General features: G+C 36.0%; 1 protein-coding gene across 8 annotated transcripts in view; it reads right to left on the bottom strand.

The window, feature by feature from the left end:
* Positions 1–27558, bottom strand: part of UTRN (utrophin) — a 446823-nt gene that overhangs the window by 101919 nt on the left and 317346 nt on the right. For all 8 annotated transcript variants that reach the window (XM_036222314.1, XM_036222327.1, XM_036222319.1 and 5 more), the window contains 2 exons: positions 27071–27227; positions 5869–5998 (listed from right to left, as the gene is read on the bottom strand). In XM_036222314.1, the coding sequence (XP_036078207.1) occupies positions 5869–5998; positions 27071–27227 (287 nt within the window). The remainder of the gene's footprint in view (positions 1–5868; positions 5999–27070; positions 27228–27558) is intronic.

Raw genomic sequence — 27558 nt, 5'->3', positions numbered from 1 at the left:
AGTCCCTGAGGCTGGCCTTTCCAGTGGAGTCCTTGCCCTTGCTGTAATTTGAGTATGGGGGTTGATACATTCCTCCTCATGCCCATGAGTACGGAAGTTGGATGTCTGTCATTTACAATGAATGGGTTTCTAATTAATAAAGATATTATTACGGAAACAAAAAAAATATGCCCCGTGGAAAAACACCCATTAGTTTTACTAGCCTAATTACTTGGGTTGTGTAATTTGGTTTCATATTATGAGATGCAAGGAAATAATTACTGCCATTTTTTAGTATAACCTTAAGTTACACTGAGAAGAGGTATAAAAGTAACTTCTACTAACGTATATGTTAATTTTATATTTTGACTCATTTTAATGGTCATGAAATTTTATTTGCACAAGGTTGCTAATACTGGCATAAAATGCACTGACATAGTGGACTGAAAAATGTCACTTATTACTTCTTTGTTATACCATAAAATATGTGAGATTTCGCATAGGAGAAAAAATAGTCCTAATAATTGGCTTTCTAAAATATTATGAACATTTAATAACTAAATATTTAACAACTGAAACAGTATACCCTGAGTTAAAATATTAACAACTGCTAAATATACAGAGCCAGCTGTCAACGACCAAAGAGGAAAAATTTGTCTGAAAAGATGATTATTAACCATTAATCACAGGTACAATAATATATAACTTCATAAAGGTTTGTATGAATAAACATACATACATACACACACACACACATATATATACACATACACAACTATATACACTATACACTACATACACAAAAGTATAAATGAATGAACAAACTAAAGTAAAAGCTGGGTTTTTTTTTTTCTGTGACTATCATTTAAATGACACAAAATAAACTAACCAACTACACCTAGCTGAATAAGAAATAATGTTCAGATCACCTGGAATAAAATATAATTGCAGTAATAGTAATGCCTTGACTGAAATAAATTTTAAAGAAGACTAAGGGGAAATTTATGAACAAAATAATGCAATCTTTTCATGTCTTAAAGTCAAAAGCCGAAGAGAGGAAAAGAACTTTCCTAAACCCACAATACAGTGAATTGTACAATTTCCTCAAAACTTTCAGAGGGGAAATATCCTATTAAAATGCTAGCAATTTTATTAATAATGAATACCATGACTTCAAATCATAAAGTGTGTGTGTGTGTGCGTGTGCGTGCACACATGTGTCCATACCTGCATCTTTATATGCACCTGCCCACATGTGCATGTGGTGTTGAGAGAAGGATGCAGATGTGAGGCTCTAACTCACTTGTGCAAATTTGACTGTTAATCTGAACTGTAGATAATAAGTAGGTAAGAAGGCATATGCATGCCCCGATTACCTCAAAAGGTCTGGGGGTGCGAATGGGCTCAGAACAACTGTGGCTGCATCCCAATGCTGTCTTACTCATCTACCATCACTACGCAGCTGTGCGGTTTTCAAAGGAATCCAAATCTGGGACTGAAAATATGAAGGGGAGGTTGGGAGAACATGGGAGAAGCCAAGGGACATTTGGACAGGGTTGAGATGTTCCTGATACTGAAAGTTAAGACAGAGCTATGAGGTCCATGGCCGATGAGCAGAGAGAGAGAATGGAGATGAAAATGAAGGGATGGCTCAGGAAGGTCACGAATACAGCAGCTCGTGCTCTGTTCCTGGGTCTCCCCGACATTAACTGATGACCCTGGTCAGCACCACAATATTTTCTTGACCTTTGTGTTTCTATTTCTTTAAAAACAAGGCATACTGTATGATCTGCCCAACTCACTGAGAGAGGAGAATACAAAAGTGGTCTGAAAAGTCAAAGAATAATATAAATGATGAGAGATCTACTGTTCTATTGTTCCACTTTAAACACATATAAACCTGATGCCTAAATAAAGTGAAAAACAATTCAACAGCATTAGCATTAAGGGCAAAAAAATTATATATTGACATTATAAAGAATAAATAAAATTAAGGCGTTCCATATTACTCAAACAAGATAAAGGGACTAGTGTCAAAGTTCTGAACATCATACAATTTCTGTAATTATTCAGATAATTCTGGTTCAATTAAAAATTATAGTTGGCCTTTGAACAATGCAGGGGGAGGGGAGTAGTCAGGGACACTGGCCCTTGCACAGTTAAAAACTGAGTCTAAGTTTTGACTCCTGAAAAACTTAACTACTAAAAGTCTACTGCTGATTGGAAGCTTTACCGATAACATAAACAGTTGACAGATACCTATTTTGTATGTCGAATGTATTATACACTATATTCTTACAATAAAGTAAGCTGGAGAAAAGAAAATATTAAGAAAATCATCAGAAAGAGATAATACATTTGCGGTATTTATTGAAAAAAACTGTAGACAATTGGATCTACGTAGTTGAAACCCGCACTGTTTAAGGGTCAACTGTACTTCTCGAAAAGGGGCTTTTCTCTGAGCTCATTGGCTCTTCACTGTTTTCTATACAATATCTATCTTGGCTGCTTAGATCATTTTTCACATTCTTTCAGATTCTCAATAAATGACAAAGACTACTAAGCTGAGGTTCAGACACAGATGTCGCTGACAGAGAGATGACAGGGGCCAGGGAAGCACAGAGGAGAGCTGGGAGTGGAAAGGGTGCAGGAGGACAGAAGTCTGAGTCGAGGGGGACAGGTGAGCAGGGGTTAGGCTGCCAAATGAGGAAAGAGTTGCAAATCAGGTAAGAGGGACCTAGAGGCAGAAAAATCAGGATGGGCAACAGGATAAAGGCAAGTCGGCCCATTACCTGCAGAGAAGACCATGGGAAGTTTGGTGTTGAATGGACACTAGCCTGGCACAGAGAGAGAGGCATGAGATGCTGCCACACAAGAAAACTGAGGCGAAATCACTGTGCAGCCTGTGTGCCAGGAAAGGAGCTCGGATTCCATGCCAAGGCTCCTGGAGGGTTTCAAACCGAGGGAGCAAATGCCAGCTCTGTGTTTCAGATAATTACTGTTGTGTCTATGTTAATGCACAGATACCAATTAAGAAAGTATTGCAAAAGGTCTTAGCCAAAAATGGTAAGGGTCTAAATTATGAAAGTAATATTAGTAGTGATTTTTAAATATTTAAAGTATACATATGAGAAAGTTGCTAACAGCAGATCTTAGAAGTCCTCGTCACAAGGAAAAATTACTTGTAACCATATGAGATAATGGATGTTAACTGTGGTGATCACAAATTATATATATTTACCAAATCATTATATTGTCATATACCTTAAACTTAATTAATGTTACATGTCAATCATATCTCAATAAAACTGAGGCGGAGGAGGAATATCTAAGCAAATATATCTGATGAGATTCTCTGTCAGCAACTGATCATTTAGTTGAAATTGTTTCCTTGTTTTTAATAGCATTTATCGATTAACAGATGACCAAGAACAACTCACACCTGTGCTACTCAGTAATACCATAAAGCTCCATAGCCTACCATTAAAAAAAAAAAAAGATATATATACATATGACACCATAATTGATAACAGAACCAAATGAAAATAGGAGCTGGAGGAAAAAAGGCATTGGGAGAGTAAAATCACGGAGAAAAGTATTTTCTGGAATAGTTACTTAAGAGTAAAGAGATGGTGCCATTTGGGTGTGCCCCTCTGGCACAGTACACATAGCATGCTCAGTAAATATATGCTTACTAAATAGAATTTTTAAAATCATATGATTTCTCCCTGCTCCATCCTCTCCAGCACTAAACTTTAAGCAGCATCACACAAGAAAACTAATGTTCAAATGCTTCCTATTTCTGAGAGCAGCTATACAAAAGTCATGATAAACAACAAGAGTATAAAAGCTATTATGGATAATTTTCTTTCATTTTCAAAACAGGTAAAATCAGCCAGCATTACAGAAAATAATGTCAGGAAAGGAGAAAGCATGAAAATTGCTATTCGAAAAAAAAAAAAATTAAAAAACCTACAAAAAACAAAAAAGTCATAAAGTTAAATTAACATGACTTTTCCCCTTGCCTCCCAATTATAACATGTAAAATTGGGGCTTAGAAGCATCTTGAATATAACAGCAAAATAAAAATTCAAAATATAATGTGTGGGTTGTTTTTTTTTTCCGCCTTAAACTGACCACTGAGGAGGAAAATTTATAGCAAAGTGAAGCTTTAGTGATACAACACTTTTTTACTGTTATAAAATAGCTTGTTATAGAAAATGTTTCCTCTATTCTCTGAAAAGTACTGAGGAAGCAAGGAGATGTGAAAAGCAGATTTAAGGCAGACTTTAAATTGGATAAGGTGAGACAAGGGAACTTATTTTTCTTCCAAGCTTAAAAATAAACTACAATAGCACCTTCTTTCTTGCTGTATTAACTTGGAATGTTCTGCCTGACTTTCCAGGGCCTCTGTAACCGGAACCAGACAGCATGTACCAGCTCCTCACTCATGCTGCCTTGTCCAGGCACAAGTGCTTGGCCTCCAGGCCAGGCTGACCAAGTTCCCTGACACGCAGCCACTCTGCTCCTCACTGCAGTGCTGCTGCTTTGGATGATGCTGCCCAGCATGGCCATCCTTCTCCCTTGAACCAAATCACTTCCCACCATACCTAAGAGTGCTCAACTTAGGTATCCATTCACTCAATGACTGTGTAGAAGGCACCCACTATACACACGTGTGTGCGTATGCACACATGTATGTTGTATGTGTGTACATGTGCATATGATTTATATATAACAGTACTCAGAATAAGTCTTCGAAGGTAGAAATAATGATTATGAGAGATTTGAAGACTATGTATGGGGTTTGCTGAAAGGCGGAGACTCAGCAATGTCTTAGATCCTTGGTAAACTGGTGACCCCACCTGCAGAAAATAAAAACTATTGCTAAAAAAGATTATAATAATGCTGTGTGTATCTCACAGACCTACATATAAAAGTAAGCTTAAAGGGTCAAGAAAATCAGGACCTTGATGGGAAATTTACTCAGACTAAAGTAGAACTTCCCTGAGTAAGGCCAAGTAGAAATATGGCTGCCTGTCCAAATGCCTGATCCAGTTTGAGCCACAAAGAGAGCATTTTCCAACTGTACTTCCAAGTAAGAATGTTCGTGAATTAACACTGCTGGACAGAGCCATGGGCAGCCTTGCAGGTCTGCTTTGATTATGTGAAATGAACGACTGAAAATTATTTCAAATGTATGTTTATTTTTAAAAAATGCAACAGAATGCTCTTGTTATCAACAATGAAAAATCATAATAAAGATATAAGCTGGCACCAAAATTCATCTCTTGCATTTACTGTGATTTATTGCTATTTGCTAAGGCAGTTATTATTTCAATTCTAAGCCAAAGTACACCAATAGTACAGGTTATTATTTTTAAATCAAATTCTATTGTTTGCTTGTAAAAGAAAGGCACTTTTGTATCTTATTTTAAAAAGTATTCTGGAAAAACAAGTTTAAAAAAATCTTACTTTAGAGATATTTAAATATTTTATATATTTACTATTGTATTTAAATGTCATTCCTTTATTTGCAATTATTTCCTATGTAATCTGTTTAAATATAAGAAATGTTCATTTTTATTTCTTAAATTGTTTTTAATGCCAGTGTGCTTTTTAATAAATCAAATTTTCTGTAATTTCCTTTTTAATAATGATATGGACATAGAGGATCATTTCGTTTAAGAAAGAATGTAGACATTTGCTAAATAATTTATTTGATTCAATCATTTCTAGAAGAAAAAATTTTAATATCAGATCCTGAAATACTGTAAGAAAATTTTTAAATATCAGATCCTAAAATGCTCAAAGAAAATTTCTTACTTAATTTTAATTGTTTATTTTCTCAGATGTGTTGTTTTGATGTACGAAAGAAGCCGGTCTCACCTGTTTTTGATTGTAGGTTTCTCCTTGGTTCTTCAGGGGCCTCAATTGGCTGATCAGCCAGGAAAACTCGAGCTTGATCTATAGCATTCAGGACAGAATACTCTTTCTCCTTTAACTCTCGTCTCAGTGCCTTTGCAAAAAGAAGCAAAAGTTTAATTTGTAAACTAATGTGTTCACCAAGTTAAAAAACATCTTAAATTAGACCACTTCTGACCACACTTGTTAATGGGATGACTAATAACCAGCATTTACGTGAGATTGGAAGTGAAAAATGTAAATTTTACACATATGAATGATGAAACAAATGAATAAAAGGAAAAAGATGATTCCTGTAGAATTTAAATATGCAAAAAAGGAGAACACTTTACAATGTTCACCTCAGGGAAACTGTTACAGTATATTTGAATTTACACAAGATGTACCTTTAGGGTTATCACTACTGTCAGATTGCTAAAATATAATAGCCTGTTTTAAGGCACTTTTTTTTTTAATAAGACAAAAAAAGTTACATCCAATGGTACAGAAGAAGGTAATTTCACAAATAATGAGATCCTCAGAAGTGTTTTACGTTCTTTAGAATATATTAAGAAAAAATAAGCGATAGAAACAAATTAAAGTACATGAAATAAAAACAAAACCAAAGAAAACACATGAAAGACTGTCTCCAATTATCTTAAAATACGTTCCATATCTCATGCTGAGGCAATTACGATTTTTCCTTTGTAAGGTTTTTCATGCATATCTATGATGCTCAGAACAGTTTGTCTTCAGTACTTTTGTTCTTTTAACTAGGGTTAAACTTTCACCCCTGCTCCTATAAAATCTGTGATGATTAAGACTAATTGACTAGAATTTAAAAACAAAACTCAGCTGTTACTACTGTAGGAGAAGAGTAAGTCGAGATTTTCTCATGTGCTATTTTAATGCTATAGCTAAATCAAAAATCATTGCTAATATTGTTATCCTCTTAAGTTATGCACATAAACACCTACTGGCTCTAATATTTTGCTTTTAATGCAGTTCCCTGACAACACATTATGAAAGTTTATTTGTTTATGTTCTCAAATATCACACTCTCGTAGTATTTTAGAATCGATAAAGTCTTTCTGAACATAGCTACTGTTCTTAAGAGCATTTGACATAAATATGTTGGGGTGATGAGGTATTTCTAGGCTAAATTCTCATTTTTCACAATAAATAAAAAGTAAACATTAAAAATCCAGAAATACCAAAATATTCATATGATGTAAAAAAAAATGGAGCTAAACACCAGAAAGTACTGCTAATAATGTTGAAAAGGACCTTCCCGGGTAGGGAGGGGTGAGAAGTATATAGAAATGGAGTGACAGAATGCTGTTTTTTTTTTTGTGATAAGCACTGTAAATATTTTTGAATTTTAAATTATGTAAAATTAAGATTAAAAATTTAAACTAAAAGAAAGTAAACACCAACCCACAATTTAAACATAGTAATAAAGTACAAGATATGAGATGAAATAACACTTTCTCTGAAATCCATAGATAACGTTTATGTGTCCTTCTTAGCATCTATATAACCAAAGACTGACCATGAAGCAAGCACAAGGCAATTCTCAGATCAATTATCACCTACAAGCATAAAATAACTATGTTGGGGGAAGAGTGACAAAACCTCCACTATATCTATTTAAGAAATGCAACTTGTGAAGAAGTCCCCAGGTGTGACATTGCAGGAGAACAAGATGATCTTCTGACATTTAAAGTTTCTGTTACACAGAAATAAAGGAGACAGAAGAAAAATGGGGAAAATACATTTTTAATCTAGAAATATACACATATACATCTACAGGTCCTGAGTAGTCAATTCTTCTTTTAACATAGATTTATTGTTAGAGCAAGAAGCTCCAGCTGAATGGAAATACTCCTAGTATTTACTTTCAAAACCTGTGAGAAATATAAAATAATGATATGAGAATGCATGTTGCCTAAAAGACAATAGGGAAAAATAGTAGGTAATTTAGCAGCATTATTGATGAACATTTTAGTGGTCAAGAATATTTATCCTCAAAACCCAAAACTTAACCGGTAAATGCGGGAGCAGGAAAGATTCTTTAAATGACGTGCAAGGGCTATGCTAGATTTCTTCCTTTTGGAAGGGGAGTGCCAGGAACACACCCACCGCAGGCGCGCTGCTCAGGAGAAGGTGAAGGAGCCAGAAAAAACACCTCCTCGCTCTGGTTTATCAAGTAAGATGAAGGTTTCACAGTCAGCATTGAGAGGCCTGGCACAAAAGAGGACCCGGGAAACACCGACTGGTTGATGATGTGGGAAGAAATGAAAAACTGAAAGACGACGGAACATAAAGGAATGTGACACAGAGAAGGCAGAGCGGAAGCAGGGGCGGTCCCCGGGGAACCTGGAGCAGTACGAGGCAGATATTTCACAGACGGTGAATCCAGATCTCACGGTGGGGAGAGAAGATAATGTGACCCACACGACTTAGGTATACCGTAATTTCTGACCGGGAGAGTTCTAGATCATTATTAGTCTTCAAAGTGAGCATCGGGGAGGGGTCTAGGGAGGAGAGATGGTAAAGGGAGATTGGTCTTGAATCTATTTTTAGAATTTCAAAAATCTAAATGGATATGTGTGTGTGTGTGTGTGTGTGTACACACGCATATATATATGTATATATGTATATATGTTTATATATATATATATATATATATATATATATATATATATATATGTCTACAGAAAGGATAATTGGGAAAATTGACCTGTCAACTTCCTCGATGGCTGGAATTTCATCAATTTAACATGAATGCTCTCACAATGGATAATTTCGCTGACTGGCAGCTGGCTCTGCCCAGACACCCACATGGCAGATTCCCTCATCCCACGAGGCTTTCTCAGTGAAATCCAGGCACCCACCTTGTTTAATGTAGCATTCCACCTTTTCCTTACATTTCCCAGCCCTGTCACTCGGCTTAACCATTTGCGTACTTCCTACACTTGTCACTTTGTAATATGCTAGGTAAATATTTAGTTATTATGTGTTTATTGTCTGTATCTCTCAGATAAAGTATAATCTCCACAAGGCCAAGGACCTTCTCTGTTTTCTTCCACTGTAATGAATGAGGCACCCACATCAGTACCTTGGGACCTAGTAGAGCTTAGGTGGCTCTGAAGTGCTTCCTGGTGGACGAAGTGTCTAAACTGAGTCTTGCAGAAGGAGAAGGGCAGTCTCGACAGAGGAAACTAAACGCTAGCAGAAGAATAAGAGAGTATGACATTGTGTGTATTCAGGGAACTCCATATATTTAGAGCAGATAAAGCAGTAACAGCCAAGGTGGACAGATATCAAGTCACAAAGACCACTATATGGCGTCCTAAGCATCTGAGACTTACCCAGTAATGCATGCTGGGAAGCCAGTGAAGAGCTGGTCAGTGTAGGGGGTGACTGTTAGATTTACATTTTTGTTTTTTTACAATATTGTCAGGTCACCTAGATTCATAAAAAACAAACCAAGAGTCCGAGAGAGCCACACAGGACTGATGAATCTATTTTCCTTCCTCATTACATTAAACTCCAACACTTCAAAAACAATCTGCTCTGCACAGCGTGTTGACAGGGAATGTCTCATGAACTCCTTTGATATGCCAAGGTAGAAAAGGAAAGAAGGCAAGCACGGGCAGGTGGGAACCACACCACCTAAGTAAAAACTGTGGGTCTCCAGCCCTGATGCCAACTCACCACCCAAGTATCCTAGAGAACGGCATACATTTAATAATATCTGTTCATACTCTATTTTGCAAATTTAATTTTGTTATTCAATTTGTCCTATTTCAATTATATTTAATTGCATGTCAGTTATGGGCTTAACTTTCAACGGCATTACATATATAATCATTTCACCACCCTTTACCTCTCAATTAGACAAAAAGAAAAACCAGCATTTCCTAACCACCTGGTGAACATTAATGATAAGATAATTAGACTCCAACAGAGTTGTTTTGTATACAGAGCTACAAAGTAGCATTCAGCTTTAGGTTCACTATCACATGACATATATGGTCTGCCTTAAATAACATAATCTAATTAGAATTTTTTCTATTTTAATGACTTTATATTTTCATTCAAAACAATTCTGTTATCAGGCAATAATAAGTATTGGCGAGGATATGAAAAATTTAGAACCCTCATACACTGCTGGTGGAATGATAAATAAAATGGTACAGCCACTTTGAAAAACAATCTGGTAATTCCTTAAAATGTTAAACATAGAGTTACCATGTGATTGGGCAAGTCCACTCCTAGGCATATACCCAAGAGAAACGAAACTCTATGTTCACATAAAAACTTGTCCACAAGTGTTCACAGCAATGTTATTCATAATAGCCAAAATGTGGGCACAACCTAAAACATCCATCGATTGGTGAATGAATGAACAAAATGTTGTATATCCATACAATGGAATCTTATTCAGCAATGAAATGAATGAAATACTGATACATGATACAACATGGATGAATCTGTAAAACATACTACGTGAAAGAAACCAGACAGACAAAAGCCTGTTACTATGGAATGCCCAAATAGGTAAGTGTACAGAGACGGAAAGTAGATTAGTGATTCCTTAAGGCTGAGAGAGAGGGGGAGAGATGGGGAATTGATTATTCATAAGCATGAGGTTTCTTTTGGGGATAATGAAAATGTTCTAAAACGAGATTGTGATGATGGTCGTATGACTCTGGGAATATACTAAAAGCCACTGCACTGTACACTTCAATGGAGTGAATGTCATGTTATGTTATCTCAAAATTGTTATTACAATAATAATTCTGTTCTTTCTCCCAAAGAAGTGTTCTAGGTAATGTGTTTATTTTCTAACCTCCATCCCCACCCACCTGCAAAGTAACAGCTCATCCCACACGGTTAACATGTTCCAACCTCAGTGTTTCCAAAGTATTTTGTCCCTAAGTATTTTGTATTCCTCTAACACAGCTCGTCCTGATGTATTGTCAGTTCTTCCAAGGTAAGGCTCATGTCTTAATCATTTGAAATTCTCCCCAATGCCTGCCTAGCCATATATAGAAAGCACTCAATATATGCTTGAGAAATAAACAATATAATAAGGAATGCTTTCTGAATTAAATACCATGTAGGAGCTCAAACTACGGCCAAGGAGAATATACCAAAGTCCCCTAAATCTGATTATCCTAAATCGGAATCATTAGCAGACTCCACTTAGCTTTGGATTATTTGAACTATCTACTTTACAAATTATTGGTAAATAATTTTTGGATGCAAAGTTAGTTTTTTCCTATCATCTATCAGCAAGTAAGCATTAAGTATTTCAGTTTGCTGTTGATCATTTTATTAATAGCAAATATTCTTCCTCTCCCTAGATAAACACGGAACTTATCTCACTGACAGAAGTAGTCGCCATCATCCTCCACTCCCATGGCTCTGACAGTGCCAGCCTGCAAAGCCGGGCAAGCAGTCCCCAGGGGCCTTTGGACTTGCAGTTCCCTCTGACTGGATAGCTCTGTGACCAGATATTCTTATGGCTGCCTCCCTCAGTTTCTTCAGCTCTCTCTTTACATATCACTGTCTTTGAGATGCCTTTGTACGTATGTACAATATCACCAGCCCCCATGCCGACCCTAACCTTCTCTTTCCCCCTTATCCTGCGCTGTGGATTATAATAATAATGAACCATGCGTCTATATCTAGGCCCCTATGCAGAGGATCGTGGCTGTTCCTCTCATTAAGAAAGTCAGTATATTTCTCCACTCTCTCGAACTCGTGTTGGCCTCCTGACTTGCTTCAAACAATAGAATGTGGCGGAAGTAACGTGCGAATTCTGGAGCTGCACCATCTACGTCTTAGCCACATGTGACCATTTATACTTAAATCAATTATAATTAGGTAAAAGGATTCTGTGTGGCAGCCTGTCACGGAGCTCATGCATCTTCCATTCTAGCGCCTGGGTGGAAAGAGCCTCAATCCTCCTCCCAGACAAACGCATGAAGCTGTGGTCAAATGAAGCTGTGGTCTACAATATAAGGAATAGACTAGAATCCATTTAACCAGGAGGAAGACATAAAACAATTTCAAAAAAAAATTTTGAAATTGTACTTTTAAAAGTCGTAAGCTGCAAGATATTTAATATAAAAAAGGGAATACAGTCTCAGATACTTCACGAATAATACACGGAGAGCAACGTGACTGCCCCGCAGCCATAAGAAAACATTGAAATTTTCTCTCATTCTAAGGCAGCGTGCGAGTATATAATAAGATATTTCTAACGAAATTTCCACCAAAATGACAATTCCAAAACACATATTAAATTCATACAATCTGTAAGGAAACAGGCCAGGCCAAAGAGAAGACAGCAATTAATAAGCTGTGATGCCAACTCTTAAGGAACTTACACTAGCCTAAGAGGAGCGAATGATGTTAGCAAGGACCCAGAAAGTGCCACAAACCTCTGAGAGAGGTAAAAGCAAGGCACTGGGGAGGGCGGTGGAGGGAAGGCTCTTTGCAAGCAACTTGCTCAAAAATACATGAACCACACATGTGTTTAAAATGAAATTGGAATTAGATTAACGGTAATTAGGGGGAAGCAATTCACATAAACAGAATAAACAGGTAAGGTAATCGAGTCTCTCACTGTTTGCCTTACGTAGCTTCTACATGCTCATTTAAACCAAACGAAGCCCCAGAATGTCAGATTAAGGAAAACTTAATTTTAATACGAAAATTTAACTACTAAAATTATAGGTTTCATTCCCCACAATTTCTACGAGCCCAACATTTAGCACAGCCCATCTTTCCTCCCACTTCTCTGCCCCCTTCAAACTCAGGGTGCTCCCTGATAGCTACAGGTGTTCGTATCACTGCCAGACAGCAGAGTAAATCGCCCCTTATTCTACTGTAAAGAGCCTAAAGAGCGGTTCTCAATGATCCTCCGCTAATGGCCTGGGAACGTTTCTCCCCACCTGCTATAATTCAGTGGGAAGAGCAGGGGATTAGGGGATAAGGAGGTATAAAGAAGGGACTGGCCTGGCTTCAGTCAGAAAGATTCACAAGTCAATCAGCTGCTCTTCATTTTCATCGTGAACATCGCATCAGCTCAGTGTAATGGCTGAAGTGCTGCCAAGCAAATGGCAGAGATATCGGTTATTCCTGGCAGCACTGACATGGACAGGATCCTGCAAGTCTCTTAATACAAAGGCGGGGTCTGAGGGAACCTGGAGGAAGGAGGGGAATTCATGCCCCCCTCTTCTGTCCTAAAATGGCAGCCTGTCATATTGGAAAAGAAATGCAAACATGTGGGTGTGCACTAAATCCTGTCATTCCTCTTCTTTAAATTACAACCGTCTCCTCTCCTTTCTTTAGTCTAAAGCCATCACCCAAATCCTCTATATACCAAGTGCCACAGTTCACTGCGATACACATCTCTTAAAGTTTTCTAGATCATAATATTAAAATTATAGATAAATGAGATCCTTTGCTCACCTGCCTAAAACCCCTCAATGGCTTTCTGTTGGATTTAGAACAAATTCCAAATTCCCAACCAAGATCTGGACCTTTCCTGCTCTCCAACCTCAACTACCAACACGTCCTAATTTCCAATCTCAAAGTCTTTATTTCCATTCCTAGAATATGCCAAACTTTTCCTGCCTCACAGCCTTGGCAATTAAGAAAGCTTTTGCTTCTCATCTTCGGTGGGTGGCTCCTCATTATTTAGATCACCACAGTCAATATATCTGTTGGGTGAATGAATGAATTAATGAAAAAATTAGTAAATGGACTCGAAATAAAATGTGGGAATCAAGGAAGGACACTCCTGGGGCAGGGGTGTAGCTAACACAAAGCTGGTCTGCAGAAGAAATCAGCACGAAACAACGTGGAGCACTAGAGCAGAGAAGTAGTCACCTCCTTACAGCTCTTCATAGAAAAAGTTATTTCTCAAGACACAATATCTGTGTGCTTTCTTAGCAACCTCACTGACTCTCACTGGTCAAAGTCAAAGACAACCAGTAGGGTCATCCTTCCTGACCCTGATAGACCCACCTCCAATACCCGCTTCACCATAGTATAAATATCACTTGGCTCCCATGCAAAGTCAGCCCTCCATCCTCCGTAGCTCTACAGTTCCTGGTATCTGCTTTGCTAGAGCATTTGCCACAAGTGCCTGCCCTGGTCTCTTTGCAGACTTGACTCCACACTGAACCCTCTCAGAGGACTCACATCTGTGCCCCAGACGGTACACTGGAAACTCCATGAATTTGTGCATGAAAGAATAAGGAGACATTTAAAAAATTGTTTTGTGGTGCAGTAAAATCAATAGAAATTTGCAGCCCATCTTCTTGTGTTACAGTCTAGTGCACACCATGCAGACACATCCTTATCCGCCATGAGCCCCTAGCTTTGCCCCATAACTTCTCTGAATGTTAATAGCAAAATCTCTCATTCTACTTAACTGCACCAGTGAGACAGTGAATATGAACAAATTTTCAAACTATTCAATGACGTAGCCACTATTAAAACATGCTAATCTAAAGTCTTAAAATCATTCTCAGTTCTTCTCTGAGACTGAATTTTTTTCCTCAGCCTCTATTCACTTTTACTCGGGAAAGAAAGTTCTAGCTGTTTTATCTACAGTTTTGGATGACCAATACCAGTTCCCAAACTGAGATTAGTAGGAACAACTGGATTCAACTCTTCTAAGGGATAAACTATTTAATTATAACAAAAATGGAATTATGTGCTCCTCCAAGATTAAGCCAAAAGGTTTGGTAACCACTAAACTGTTGTAAGCTTCTTATGTCACTTTAAATATTTAGATAACAAACAAACAAATGTAGTATCTTTTAGTGAACCACTTTGTTCTAGAATAAAATAGTACTGTAAACCTCTGATGGTAAAAATGATCACATCATAGCCAGATTACATCACACACGAATTTCATATAAATACTAAATTTCTTCAATTGATTAGTTCAACAAACAACGGACAACTTTTTCCCTTATCTTTCAAGGCACAATTAAATCAAACACATCCAATCATTTCTACTCTTCCTTCTCTTTGGGAGAGAAACTTGAATCAGACATCTGACATCCTAAAACTGCTCTCTAAATTCCCATAGTGACATAAAACACCAGGATTTTAACGTGAAAAATACAAGATCACAAAAAGGAGGGGCAAAAATGAGAAATCGCAGGCTAGAGAGCAGTGAAACTTCACTTTCATACATTGCTGGAGGCAGAAAGCTGGTTCCATCATTTGGGAAAGTAGGTTGGCGATATATCAAGAGTCATTACTATGTTCATATTGTGTGAAACAAGAACTTCACCTTTGGGAATATATCCTAAGAAAATGATCCAGAAAAAGCTTTAAACACAAAGTTTTCATTATAACATTATTTATGATTAATAAAAATGGAAACCAACTTAAATACTTAACACCTGGAAAATATTTAGGTTCACTAAGGTACGGCTACACTAGGGACCATTATGTAACCTTGAAAAATTATTGTAATAATGACTATACAGCAATGTGAAGAATTAGGCATGACATACACGACAGGATAAAAGCTAGGCACCTCATCAAAATTGTGTGAAAGGTAAATATGCAAAAAGGAAATAGTGCCAAGTGAAAATGCTTGTGTTACAGTGGTAAAATTATGGCCACTGTTCTTTATTTTATAAAATCTATATTAATTTCATAATTAAAAATTATACTTTTAAGAAAGGAATGCTGAATGAAATCAAGTTCGTTTATCATTGAACGACTTACTTTTTAAAAACAGCATTACTGAAAATTGCAAATATAACTTAGACACATACTTTTAAGACCTATAACAATCGCAACACTTTTCCTTATGTTTTACTTCAGTAACCTCTCTGAAGCTAGATTTATTTATAAAATGTAATACATCACAACATAGTTACTGAATGAGGGATTCCACGTTTAAGCTATTCCCTGCATTTGTTAGTTATCTTAACTCATCTAGCTTTCAAGGTATCAAATTTCTACATAAGAGAGAAACACAAACACTGGGAGAATCTGGCAGTATTCAGCACAAAAGGGTAAAATAATAAGCTATATCTTAAATGCTATCTAAATGATCAAAGTTATCCCAATTCTTTCCACCCTTACAAAAATGTTTCCAACTATTGTTTTGAATAATTTAGTTAGGATTAAGATGGGAAAAAGATAACCTCTTAACTGACTGTAATATTAAAGCATAAAGTATAATGGTGTCAATTTTCTTTCAACTTCAAGTATGTCATGTAACTGAAATTATATCTAGCTCTTGAGAAAAGATTGCTGCTTATTTTTCCATCAGCTATTACCTTTATTAAAGATTCAGCTATTTAAAGTAGAAATATCAAAATGTAATATTTTTTCAAACACAAATAAGTAAAAAGGGATTATAGCGAGATAAAGAGAAACAGGAACATTATACCAACGGACGTGTTATCTTTGGGTATATTTCATTCACTCGACATTCAATAAATATTTCTTGAGCATCTAGAGTGCCAGGCACACACAAAGAGACAGTAGAAAATAAATAATTATGTTAGAAGACAATAAATTTTATGAAAAAAGAAAAAAAATAGAACAGGGTAAATGAGATTATGAATGCTGGGAAGGGGGTTTCAATGCAAACAGAGAAATGTGGGCAGGCTTTCATTGGGAAGGTGCCATACAGCAAACATTTGAAAACAGTTAACCATGTGAACATCAGGGAACGAGAATTCTGGGCGTAGAAGGCAGCGTGGAGCTGTGACTGAAGGCACATCAAGGGACCAGAGTGGCTGAAGCCAGTGTGTAAGAGAAAAAACAGTAAAAATGAGGTGAGCAAAGTGTGAATGAGAGGCAAGTCAGATCCTTTAGGGTCTTAAAAACCATCCTGTGGCTTTTATTCTGAATTAGATGGGAAGCCTACTACATTATTTTGATTTATTTGAACATAAACAACAGACTGATAATTGTAGCTCCAAAGAGCTCATCAGAGGGAATCAGATTCAGATTCTATATTTTGAAAATAGAACCAACAAGATTTCCTAACAGACTGAATGTGTGAGAGAGACAACGTTGAAGTGATTTTTATGTTTTACCTAGCAACTTGAAATAGAATTATATCAATTGAAATGGGGAAGTCTGGGTAGAAAAAGGTTAAAGGGCAAGTTCAGGAATTCGGTTTGTACATATTAAGTTAGAGATGTCTATTAGAGTCCTAAGTAGAGATGACATGTAAATATATATAAATTTGGGAGTGGTTGGCATATATCTAATACCAGAAGACCAGCTGAGTTCAGAACAAAATGGTTATAGAGAAGCTGGCATGGCCTGACCCCTGGTGCATCCCAATTTTAGGAGGTTGTGGAAAAAAGGAGGAACGAGCGAAGCAGACTGAGAAGGAGCTACCAATGAGATAAGAAAATCAGGATAGAGTAGTGACTTAAAAGTCAAGTTAAGAGACAGAACAGTTAATGAGTCAACAGGAAAGGGAGTTATGAAAATAAACCAGTAATTACAACTCAGCCAACACTAACAAACAGAGACATGACAAGTTACAATGAAGGGCATGTAAAGAAGAGTGGGAGCTTACGATGGTCTACTTATTTGAGGAGAAAGAGGTGCTTAAAGTTAAGTTTTAAGAGGATTTCATTATTGTGGTAGTATTATTTTGTGTATGTCATAACATGTACATTAATGTTTTCCTTCTTGAGGCAAGCAGTCCTTCCTGGCTGTATAATTTGCAGAGTCCCATGGAAAATGGAATTGCAAAGCCCTTTGTCCAACAGTACTCAGAATTTCAAGATGGCGGCAGCAGAGCGCTGAACCAAGTGCAGGGCCCGGCTGTGTGGTCATGATTGCACGGGGCACACACTCACGGGGCTGACTGTATATGCAGAGCAAGCGCCCTATTACAAACAGAAGTATTGCTGGTACGGCAGGCTTCCTCAGCTTTTGGTTGCAAAAAAAACATCACTTACTGGAGAATACAAGCAGAAAAAAATAAATGATACAAACATACAGAGAATCTGTTAGAATGTAATTTGCTTTGTTCCCCAATTTTGCTTCCAAAGCTAAATCAGCAAATATGGGTGAAATTATTATAGTATGACAGCAAAAAAGGGCAGAAGAGTCATTAAATTTGATAGCACTAATAAAACGACAAGAAGAAGGGAAAACAGGCTTACTGTTCATTGGTATGCAGATGGAATTTTTTAAAAAAATCCCCTTCACAGTGCTTAAGAAGTTTTGGTTATATTCCTAAATGGACATTTAATATATAAATTTATTTTTGGTTCTATCCCATTGACATAAAAAAAAAAATGATGCCTGAATCAGAATACTAAGCATGAATACTGAAACTAACACAGAAGTCCTCCAGCTTCTCAGAGTAGTAATACAGCATTCTTCCCTAAACTTTTAAAAACACACACACACAAAAATGTATTTCTTCATCCAGTAAATACATTCAGTATTTACTATCGAGTACTGCATCAGGGGCTGAACTTGCATTTTCTTCCTCTTTCAGCTTATTTCTGTATCAAATCCAAAAGGGAGGTCAGCAACAACTGCTCTATTCCATGGCTAATTTGGAGGGTATTCCTGCCAAAAGTTTTGATAAAAATCTAAAGTGAATTCTTACCCCATGGTCTCTTTCTAGCTCAAAGGCTTCTTGCTTTGTGGAGCTTTACGCAATCTTCCTAAGCATAAATAATCATGATTCATCTGTGCCTCCCTGGCTTGTGCTCCTGCTCATGTTACAAGGCTTTTGATATCTGCTGTCATTACCGGTTTTCAAGCCCTTCTCTGCTGCTAGATGGTAAAATCTGTGACAGCAAAACAGTCATAAACTGATACATGCCCAGTACATAGCAAAGTATGTGGCAAACATCAGGTGCAACACAGAAGTTTCTATGATGAAATAAACTTAAATAAATCAAATTGTCTCCGGGCTAAATATGTCCAGAGGCAGTTCACTAGGAATGGGTTGAATTAAAGGGGTAGGCTGTATTTGCTTGGTTTTACAGACCTCTGTTTCTTGATCACATTTGTGGTCCACTCAATTTTACCACAAGAGATTGACATCTATTAATGGCTGCCTTGCTTCTCCCTTTAAGTTACATGAACCCGTGGGGGTAAGGCTCACTTAGAAACTGCTACTTTAAGTCTGCACACAAGTAACAGCTTTACCAACAGGGCTTAGGCGGCTGTGCATTTGATATTTGATAAGAAGGAAGTCAAGATAGGTGTCAAAGTAGGAGGAGAATTTGGAAAGTAATTTTAAGCAATTTTAGCAAAAGGCCAATTCCTCACTTTAGGTAGCCTCATAATACAGCAAGACCTTGGAAATATAGTTTGCAGGGGGAGTTTCAGATAGCGGGAAAAAAACCTATACACACAGACTAAATTTTATGATGGGGTGTTGCTGTTTTAAAGATAGTGTTCAAATTTGTTATTTTAATGAGTAAATCTGCTAATGTATCCTGGCAATTCCGATCAAGCCCTAATGTCATGACTCATATAATGAGATTTGAATATAGAAGTTACACTAGATTAAGCAAAGGACAGAGTAGCCCTGAGGACGTGGACAAACTTACAAGAAATTATATCTGAGTTAGATGCTTTTAATTATTCTTGGTGATTTCCTTTTCTAAAAATCGAATATTCATTCTATTGGAGAAAGGGTGTTAGAGCTCTGATAACTGTCCCTATATAGCTTAATATTTACACTGGTATGAAAATGAAGTGAAAATTGAATAGCAAAACGTGCATCCAAAATTTTATCAAATCTTAAAGTATTTGACTGAATTTTAATCTATATCGTTATAAAAGAACACTACATAAATTGTAGGTACTTTCCAAGTAATTGTTGATTGAATGATAATCTCACACTTTCAAAAGTGAAGTTACACATGTGACCTCACTTTCTATAAAACTTTTAAAATTATACTAAAAATTCAAGTCATTAGATGGGAAAATTCAACTTTATCCATTTATTCTAAGACAGTCATTAAAATTATTTATTTTAAAGCAGTAATTTACTTTGACATTTGAGGGAATTAAATATGTACTCAGATGAGAAAAAATAATATGATTGTGTCATCTGCAAACTGATATTTATAAAGATTGGAAGGTGAAACCTATTTAACAGGTTAATCCTAGATAGTAACAGGGGCTGTTCTAGATGGTAAATAACAGGTATTAATGTGCTTTGATTTACTTAAAACAACTCATATAGCCTGGACAGTTTAAACAAAAGAAAAAAATGATCAAAACTATCAAGATAGATTCTCAGCTATTACGGGAGGCGATATCGGTCACTGTTTTCTTAGTGTTTACTGTGTGCCAGGCCCACAGTATTTTTTTTTTATTATTATTATTATTATTATTATTATTATTATTATTATGAGTGTGCCTATGTGTATGTGTTGTTAAAGTGCTGAACAAAGTAATTATTATTGTTGCTGCTGAAAACATAATTTTCTGAGTCACTGGTTAAAACATCCAAGAAAGTATAAGCATTTAATTAAGGGGCCGAAATGCACTGATGAATCAGTTTCTGAGACATTTACATCTGAAGGAAAAGATGCCAACCTGTGAGTCACTTATTTCAGTGTGTAAGAGAGATTTTGAGAAGAGACTTTGCTATGGGGCTTTCTGCTGACTCATCGCCCAGGATGGCTACAGTTTTCCAGTAGTACCCACCCTACTAACTACTTTGTGTTTCTCCTTTGTTTCCGGTCTATAGAATGTTTGTCATATTTTGGAACCCAATTTTGCCATATTTGGTTTTCTGAGTTTTTAAAAAAAATTTAACTATCATTGCTAGATGCTTTGAAGCATGACCTTACAGTATCATTCTAACTAGAAGGTCTCAGAGCTATCACTTAAACATTTAAATGTATAATATTTTTTTCTGGATACAGCTACAAGCACAGAGCATTTAGGTATAGGAATTAAAATATGTCACTGAAGTTCAGAGACTGTACCTCATTACCCTTTGTATAGTCAGCATCAATTTCAGCATAGAAGGCATTCAGTGAATAGTGCCGGATGGATGGATGGATGGATGGATGGATGGATGGATGGATGGATGGATGGATGGAATAATTGGCACTGCCATTATCAAATAACAGTTAGGAAAAAGTACCATCAAATCACTGATGTGCATATAAAGGACTAGAATATAGAAATACATATGAAAATCAGAAAACTTGAGACTATGAGAGTTTCCATAAACCAAACCCTGTGTACCTAAGTTAAGTGCACACATTAATGTGAGATACCAGAAGCTCTTACCTGTGATGGTGAAAGCAGCCTAGACCCAGGACAATGTCATAAATGCAAATGTAAGATAATGCATATTAATTGTGTTCTTCACTTATAAATTATAGTACCATGCAAATATTGCCTTTAAAAGTAATTAGATTCATGGTTAAACATTTATAATTTGTTTATTAATCTTTTATAAGCATGTAGATATGTCTTATGGGCTTGGCTTTTCCACGATAAGCTGTCTTCTTTGATTAAGAACAAGAAGTAAATCATCTTCCCATTTAGACTCATATCTCATCCTTTATAAATTCTCAAAAATATTGTTGTTTCAATGACTTCATCCTCTTTCCTGAGTAGTCTAAGTTATCTTTAAAGCTATCATCTGGCTAAAATAATAAAAGTAAATTATGATATCAAAACTTACAGTGCCTAAACAAAATGAATCCATGAAAAAAATACAAAACGCAAAATGGAGCAACTAAAATTTAAAAAAATACAAGAAAATATAAGTCCTAGTTTAACTCCAACAGCTATTGCTACTGAGCGCTTCCTATATGTACTATGCTGAGTGGTTTATGTATACTGATGTTCAGAAACAGGGCTGAAGAGATTGGACAGCATGTCCCTAAGTCTAGATCATAGAGCTAGTGAGTGGAGGATGGGGGAATTGAAACTGGGTCTAAGGCCATGTGCTAAGTTCAATAACTTTGTACAGAAAGACCCAACAGAAGGTGCCTCAGAATAGAGGATAATACACCACTATCAAAATGAGAAAAGCCCCCAAGAAGTTTCGATCAACTTGAATAAGTGTTATTAAATCGCTGATGCACATATAAAGGACTAGAATATAAAAATATATATGAGAATCAGAGGACTTTGAGAATGTAAAAGTTCCCATAAACCACTCTCTGTGAACCCGAGGCGACTGCACACATTAATCTGAGATGACAGAAAGTGCTGAGGATACAGGTTAGTCAGATGTCTACTTGTAATTATTTTATTCAAATTCTTAACATAACTCTGATATCAGAGTTTATATCCCTGGAAGCAACTTCTGAGTCACGTAAAAGCTGTCTAGCATGCAGTAACTTCACATTCACCTAAGGTGATTTTTACTTCATATATAATGATGTCATTGGAAATTTTAATGTAAAACTAAAGTGCTTACTCGTGTAACACTGTCATAGTGGTTTTTAGATGTATCTTATAAATATGTATTTGTCTTGTTCACAACAGAAGAACACAGCACTTTTTAAATTGATCTTCAAAGATTTGTATATAACAACATTCGAGACTTACATTTATGAGATCATATGTCCTGGAATAATTAACAGAGCAGTATTAAATGTCTTTTGTCTCCTTAAAATTTTTTTTTCACCTGGCGATTCTAATTTAGCATTGAGGGAGTATGTCAAATTAATTTGAGTTCCCTAGATAGTACTTTGTTGTTCAAAATAAAGTAATTCAGACAGGTAACTATCTGTAAGATGAGAGATTGAGTTAGAAATCAAATCCAAGTTCCCCACTCTTTCTATGGAAGAATTTTAGGTAATAATATATCTTGCCTAACATTTATGTCCAGCCATTTACAAGTTTATTTTGATTGATTCTAGCTATGTACTTTTAAGCTTTAATGCAAGAGTGAGTTCTCTGAAGTTAAAAAAGGTTTTTTAAACTTTATTATGACAATTAAAAATCTAAAATAGCAAGAAGTCAGAAAAAAATAGTGTCTATAAAAATAGACAAAACTAAAAGAAAAGACACCTAAATTGAACTCTAAACGTATTTGTGGAAAATTAGTTTAAAAATGATTTTATATTCTGTTTAAAGCTACATCATACTATAACTGAAATTCTATAATCCCCTAAAGAAAAAAAATTAGAAATAAACGTGTACATGAACTGAAAACATGCTTAATTATAACCAAGGGATCAAAGTTGGGGTTTGGTGAAATGGATGGTTAGACAAATAACCAGAGATTTGGGATAGCAATGTGCAAGTCACAGCTCAGCCACAATCCATGTGGGAAAGGATTTCTCATAGCACAGGGAAGGAAGAGAAGCTGTAAATTTGGGAATGGCAAACAGGCTCCCCCTAAACTATAAACTCCATGCAGACAGGGGCTGTGTCTGTTTTCTGCACCAGTGTTTCCCTGGAGTCTTAGGAATTGCCAGACGCATACTAGGTAAATGATAAGTCTTCGAAGTCAGAGAGGGAGAGAAGGATGAAATCTTAGATTTCATTAAGCCACACCATGTCTCTCATTTCCTTTTGCTATAAAAAAAGGATTGGACTAAATTATTTCTTGGGTCCCTTTCAGCTCTAATAATCGATCATTTTAAGTTGCACATACACATACACACCAAATAAAGACTTTTCCTGATCAAAAAGAATCTTAAGGCAGGGAGAAAAGAGATCTCCAGGACAAAGGAAAGAGAAAGCTGCCTAAAACTCAAAGAAACCACAGTACATCCAGTAGAGATTTTGATTTTAAGATTGAGGATAAATTGGAGAATAATGTTTAAGTTAGAATATTGCCAAGGCTGAGATTCAACTATAGTTAAGACTATTCAGTGATTATGATTCACCCTCATTGTAATAATTTATATAAATTAGAAATATTACTCTTGAGAGTTAGAAAAGAGTTGCTTTTGACAAAATGTGACTATATTTAGAAATAGGGTCCTCGAAAAGATAATTAAGCTAAAATAAGGGTATTAAGGTGGACCCTCATCCAGTATGACTGGTGTTTTTAAAAGAGGGAACATTGAGCAGACTTAAGACACAGATATTCAGAAGAAAGACCACATGAAAACAGAAGATGGCAGTCTACAAGGCAAGGAGAGAAACCAACTGTGCCAACACCTTGATCTTGAACTTCTAGCCTCCAAAATTGTGAAAAACTCAATTTTTGTTGTTTAAACCACCTAGCCTATGAACCTAGCAAACTAGTATATACCTCTGTAAACTTTATTCTAAAATCTATTCCATATTTATTTCTCTTAGCATCTTAGCCTACTTATGTCTCAAAGCTTTTGTCAACATATTAATATAAAGAAAGCCTATATTTTGGATCATTGATAAACTGGAAGGTAAACTATGTCTGACTAAAATAAAGCATCATATTCTAGAATCTACAGTTAACATAAACCTCTACAAAAAGTTATTTCCAGGAAGAATATAAGAACTGGATATAAGTATCAGAGAAACAACCTAGCACATACTCAGAAACTCAATCAAAATAATTCATACAAACCATTTAATGCATAACTCACAAAGTTAAAGAACAGGCTGTTAAATGTCAACTCCTGACTTATTGATAAGGATCATCTGTCAGCAGTAGTTTGAATCACGCACGACATGCTAAGGGATGGCAATTGTGATAAAGACGCAATAGTACATAACCGGGAAAAAGTCTAAAATGAAGCACCAAGAAATTCAGAAAGCAGGAATAAACTACATCCAACCTACACTATTCCTTTCCCCGACCCTCAAACAAGGGTATTTGGGGTAGTTTTAAGACTCAAAGAATAAAAGGAACATGAAGAGGCTTTTATGTTAGCATTCCAAACTACACCATTACTCTTCCTTTTTATAATCATCTTTTGACATCAGCCTCTCTCTACTGTTCATGGTAACTTTATTATCCATATAAATGACCCTTCCCCTAACCCGGCCTCTCAGCATCTTGGCCTGCCCTCCTTTAAGAATCTCATTCTTCACCCTACCTGTGCAGCAACTTTTCACAAAAAAGACACCAGAAATTGTCATTAATGATAAATAAATGCACCCCTCCATAAACTCAATTTCTAGCATCCCCTCTCTGACCACTACCTGCTTTCTTTACAGAATGTGCTCCCCCACTCACTTTCCCAATTTGAACAATTCCTTGGCCCACTGAAGTGTCCAAATGATTGACTTAAAACACCATTTTAATGGCCCTTATCTCTCTCATATTCTCACGCCTCCCCTCACCCAGCTTAGATTCCATGAGCAATCATGACTAGAACTCTTTTATACTCTTTAACTCCCTTGCTGTTTTCTTCCTCCATCATATTTGCTTGGATAAATTCAATTCTTCAAGTAATCTTCGCTTCACTGAAGGAAGTAAACATGGATGAAGAAAAACATTCCCATTGTTCTTTAAGTTCATGATCACTGACCTCAAGTAGGTCATGCCACCCTGTGATCTTGTTATGCATTTCTAGTGTTTTAACTCACCCATTTCTGGACTGCATTTTCTACCTTCTCAAAACTCACACGTTTTAAATTGCACGCCATTCTGAATAGTATGATGAAATCTCAAACCATCCAACTCCATCCCACCCAGGACATGAGTCATCACTTTGTTCAGTGTATCCAGGCTGTAAACGCTGCCTGCCCATTACTCAGTTAGTAAGCCATCTCAGTTAACAGATCGACTGTCATGGTATAACAGTGCTTATGTAGAAGTAACCCTTATTTTACTTAATAATGGTCCCAAAGTACAAGAGTAGTGATTGGCAATTTGAATATGCCGAAGAGTGCTTCCTTTAAATGAAAAGGTGAAACTTCTTGATTTAATAAGCCGTTTTGTCATCTCACATCACCACAAGAAAGATTAGTACAGTGCAATAAAATATTTTGAGAAATACCAAATTCACCTAACTTTTATTACAGTATATTGTTATAATTGTTCTATTTTATTAATTATTGTTAATCAATTATTTACTTAATTTATAAATTAAATTTTATTATAGGTATGCATGTATAGGAAAAAATATTGAATATACAGGGTTTAGTACTCTCCATGGTTTCACGCATCCAGTGGGGGTCTTAGAATGTATCCTTCATGGATAAGGGGAAACCTCACATTCTCACTCTAGCTACTGTCTAATTTCTGTTTCCTTTTTTGTAAAGATCCTTAAAAGAATTATCTGTACTTCCACTCACATTCTTTCTTAAATCTACTCCAATTAGGCTTCCAACATTACCATGCCATTTAAATGACTCTTGTGGAGGTTAGCAACTGTCTTAGATGGTCAGTTTTCTGACCTCAACTTATCCAACCTCTCAGCAACATTCGATCCTTGTGAATGGACCATACTCTATGAAGCACTTTCTTTCTTAGGTATCCTAGACTCCTTTCTCCTCTCTTGGTTTGTGTATCATTTTGGCTCTGCCTTCTCAGTCTCATCTTCCAACCTCTATAGCTAGGATGCCTCGGAGCTCATGTCCTGGAATTCTTGACACCCTAAGTGATCTCATCCAACTCTTTGACTAATATATATGCTCCTAATTTTGATCTAGTTCTGACCTTTCCACCAACTCCAGACCTATGTATTCAACTGCCTAATAAACATTTTAGAGACACAAATTTGAGCTGAATAAAAATGTACCTGAAACAAAGGTCTAAGTTCCGAAAAAGAAAACACAGAATGATCTTAAAATACTATGGTCTTCATTTGCTATAAGACTTAAATCTATTTTATTGTCTTGCTACTACGAGTCCTTATTTTTTCACTTTCATTTACTATAAGGGAGATAGTTTGTCATTCCTTATGATCTATGACTTTTGAATTTAAGATTAACTTATAGTAAAAAAATTTCCCCAGTGTAATATATTAATTTCTTAAAATTTATTGGAAAATTAGATAAATGTCATGATTAGCTAAAAGCAACATTACACTTGCGATATCTGTAATGTGTGAAAAAAATTTAGTTAAATATGAAGAGAAAAATTTATTTCAGACAAATGGAAGCCATGGATGCAACTTAAAGTAAGCATCTAAATGACAATTAGAAGCAAGAGGTGAAAACGTGATAATTGGTTCAACTCAGATATTTATCTAGAATTTTATTTTCAGTACTTAGTTCACCAAAATCAAAATTCACTTAAAAAGGTACCCATCATTTGGTATCAACTTACTTTACAGTGATCGTATTGGAGCTGTAAGGCTGGGACATCCCCTCCAATAGGCATTTGTTTTTTAAGCTCTTCATCTTTCATATTTAGCCATTTGATCAGTTCTTCCAAGGACGTTAGCAACCTGTTCCACTTCTCGGCACTGGCCTCCAAATGGGCCCTGTTGAGATATAATGCTGACCATATTTAGAAGTTTGAAGTGTATCAGAAATATTATATACTTTCCTGTAGCCTAATAATCTTATATGACCAGCTAATGTTAACATCCAAGAAAGAGTCTCTTTGTAAAATATAATAATAATAAAATAAAAAATATACTTTTCACTGTAAGCAGTTATTTTGAATTCATCTGATATGTTGGTAATTATCGATCAAAATTTAAGACGTACACCTCCACACCACAAAGGCATAAATATGAGGCTTTCAAGAATGTCCATGATATAATGTAAAATTGAAAAAACAAGTTTCAGTAATCTATGCCTAGTATAAAT

Source organism: Rousettus aegyptiacus, unplaced genomic scaffold (assembly GCF_014176215.1).
Source record: "Rousettus aegyptiacus isolate mRouAeg1 unplaced genomic scaffold, mRouAeg1.p scaffold_m13_p_1, whole genome shotgun sequence".
Taxonomy (NCBI): Eukaryota; Metazoa; Chordata; class Mammalia; order Chiroptera; family Pteropodidae; genus Rousettus; species Rousettus aegyptiacus.
Note: the sequence above shows the minus strand (reverse complement) of the source record. Positions and strands in the feature narration are given on the sequence as shown.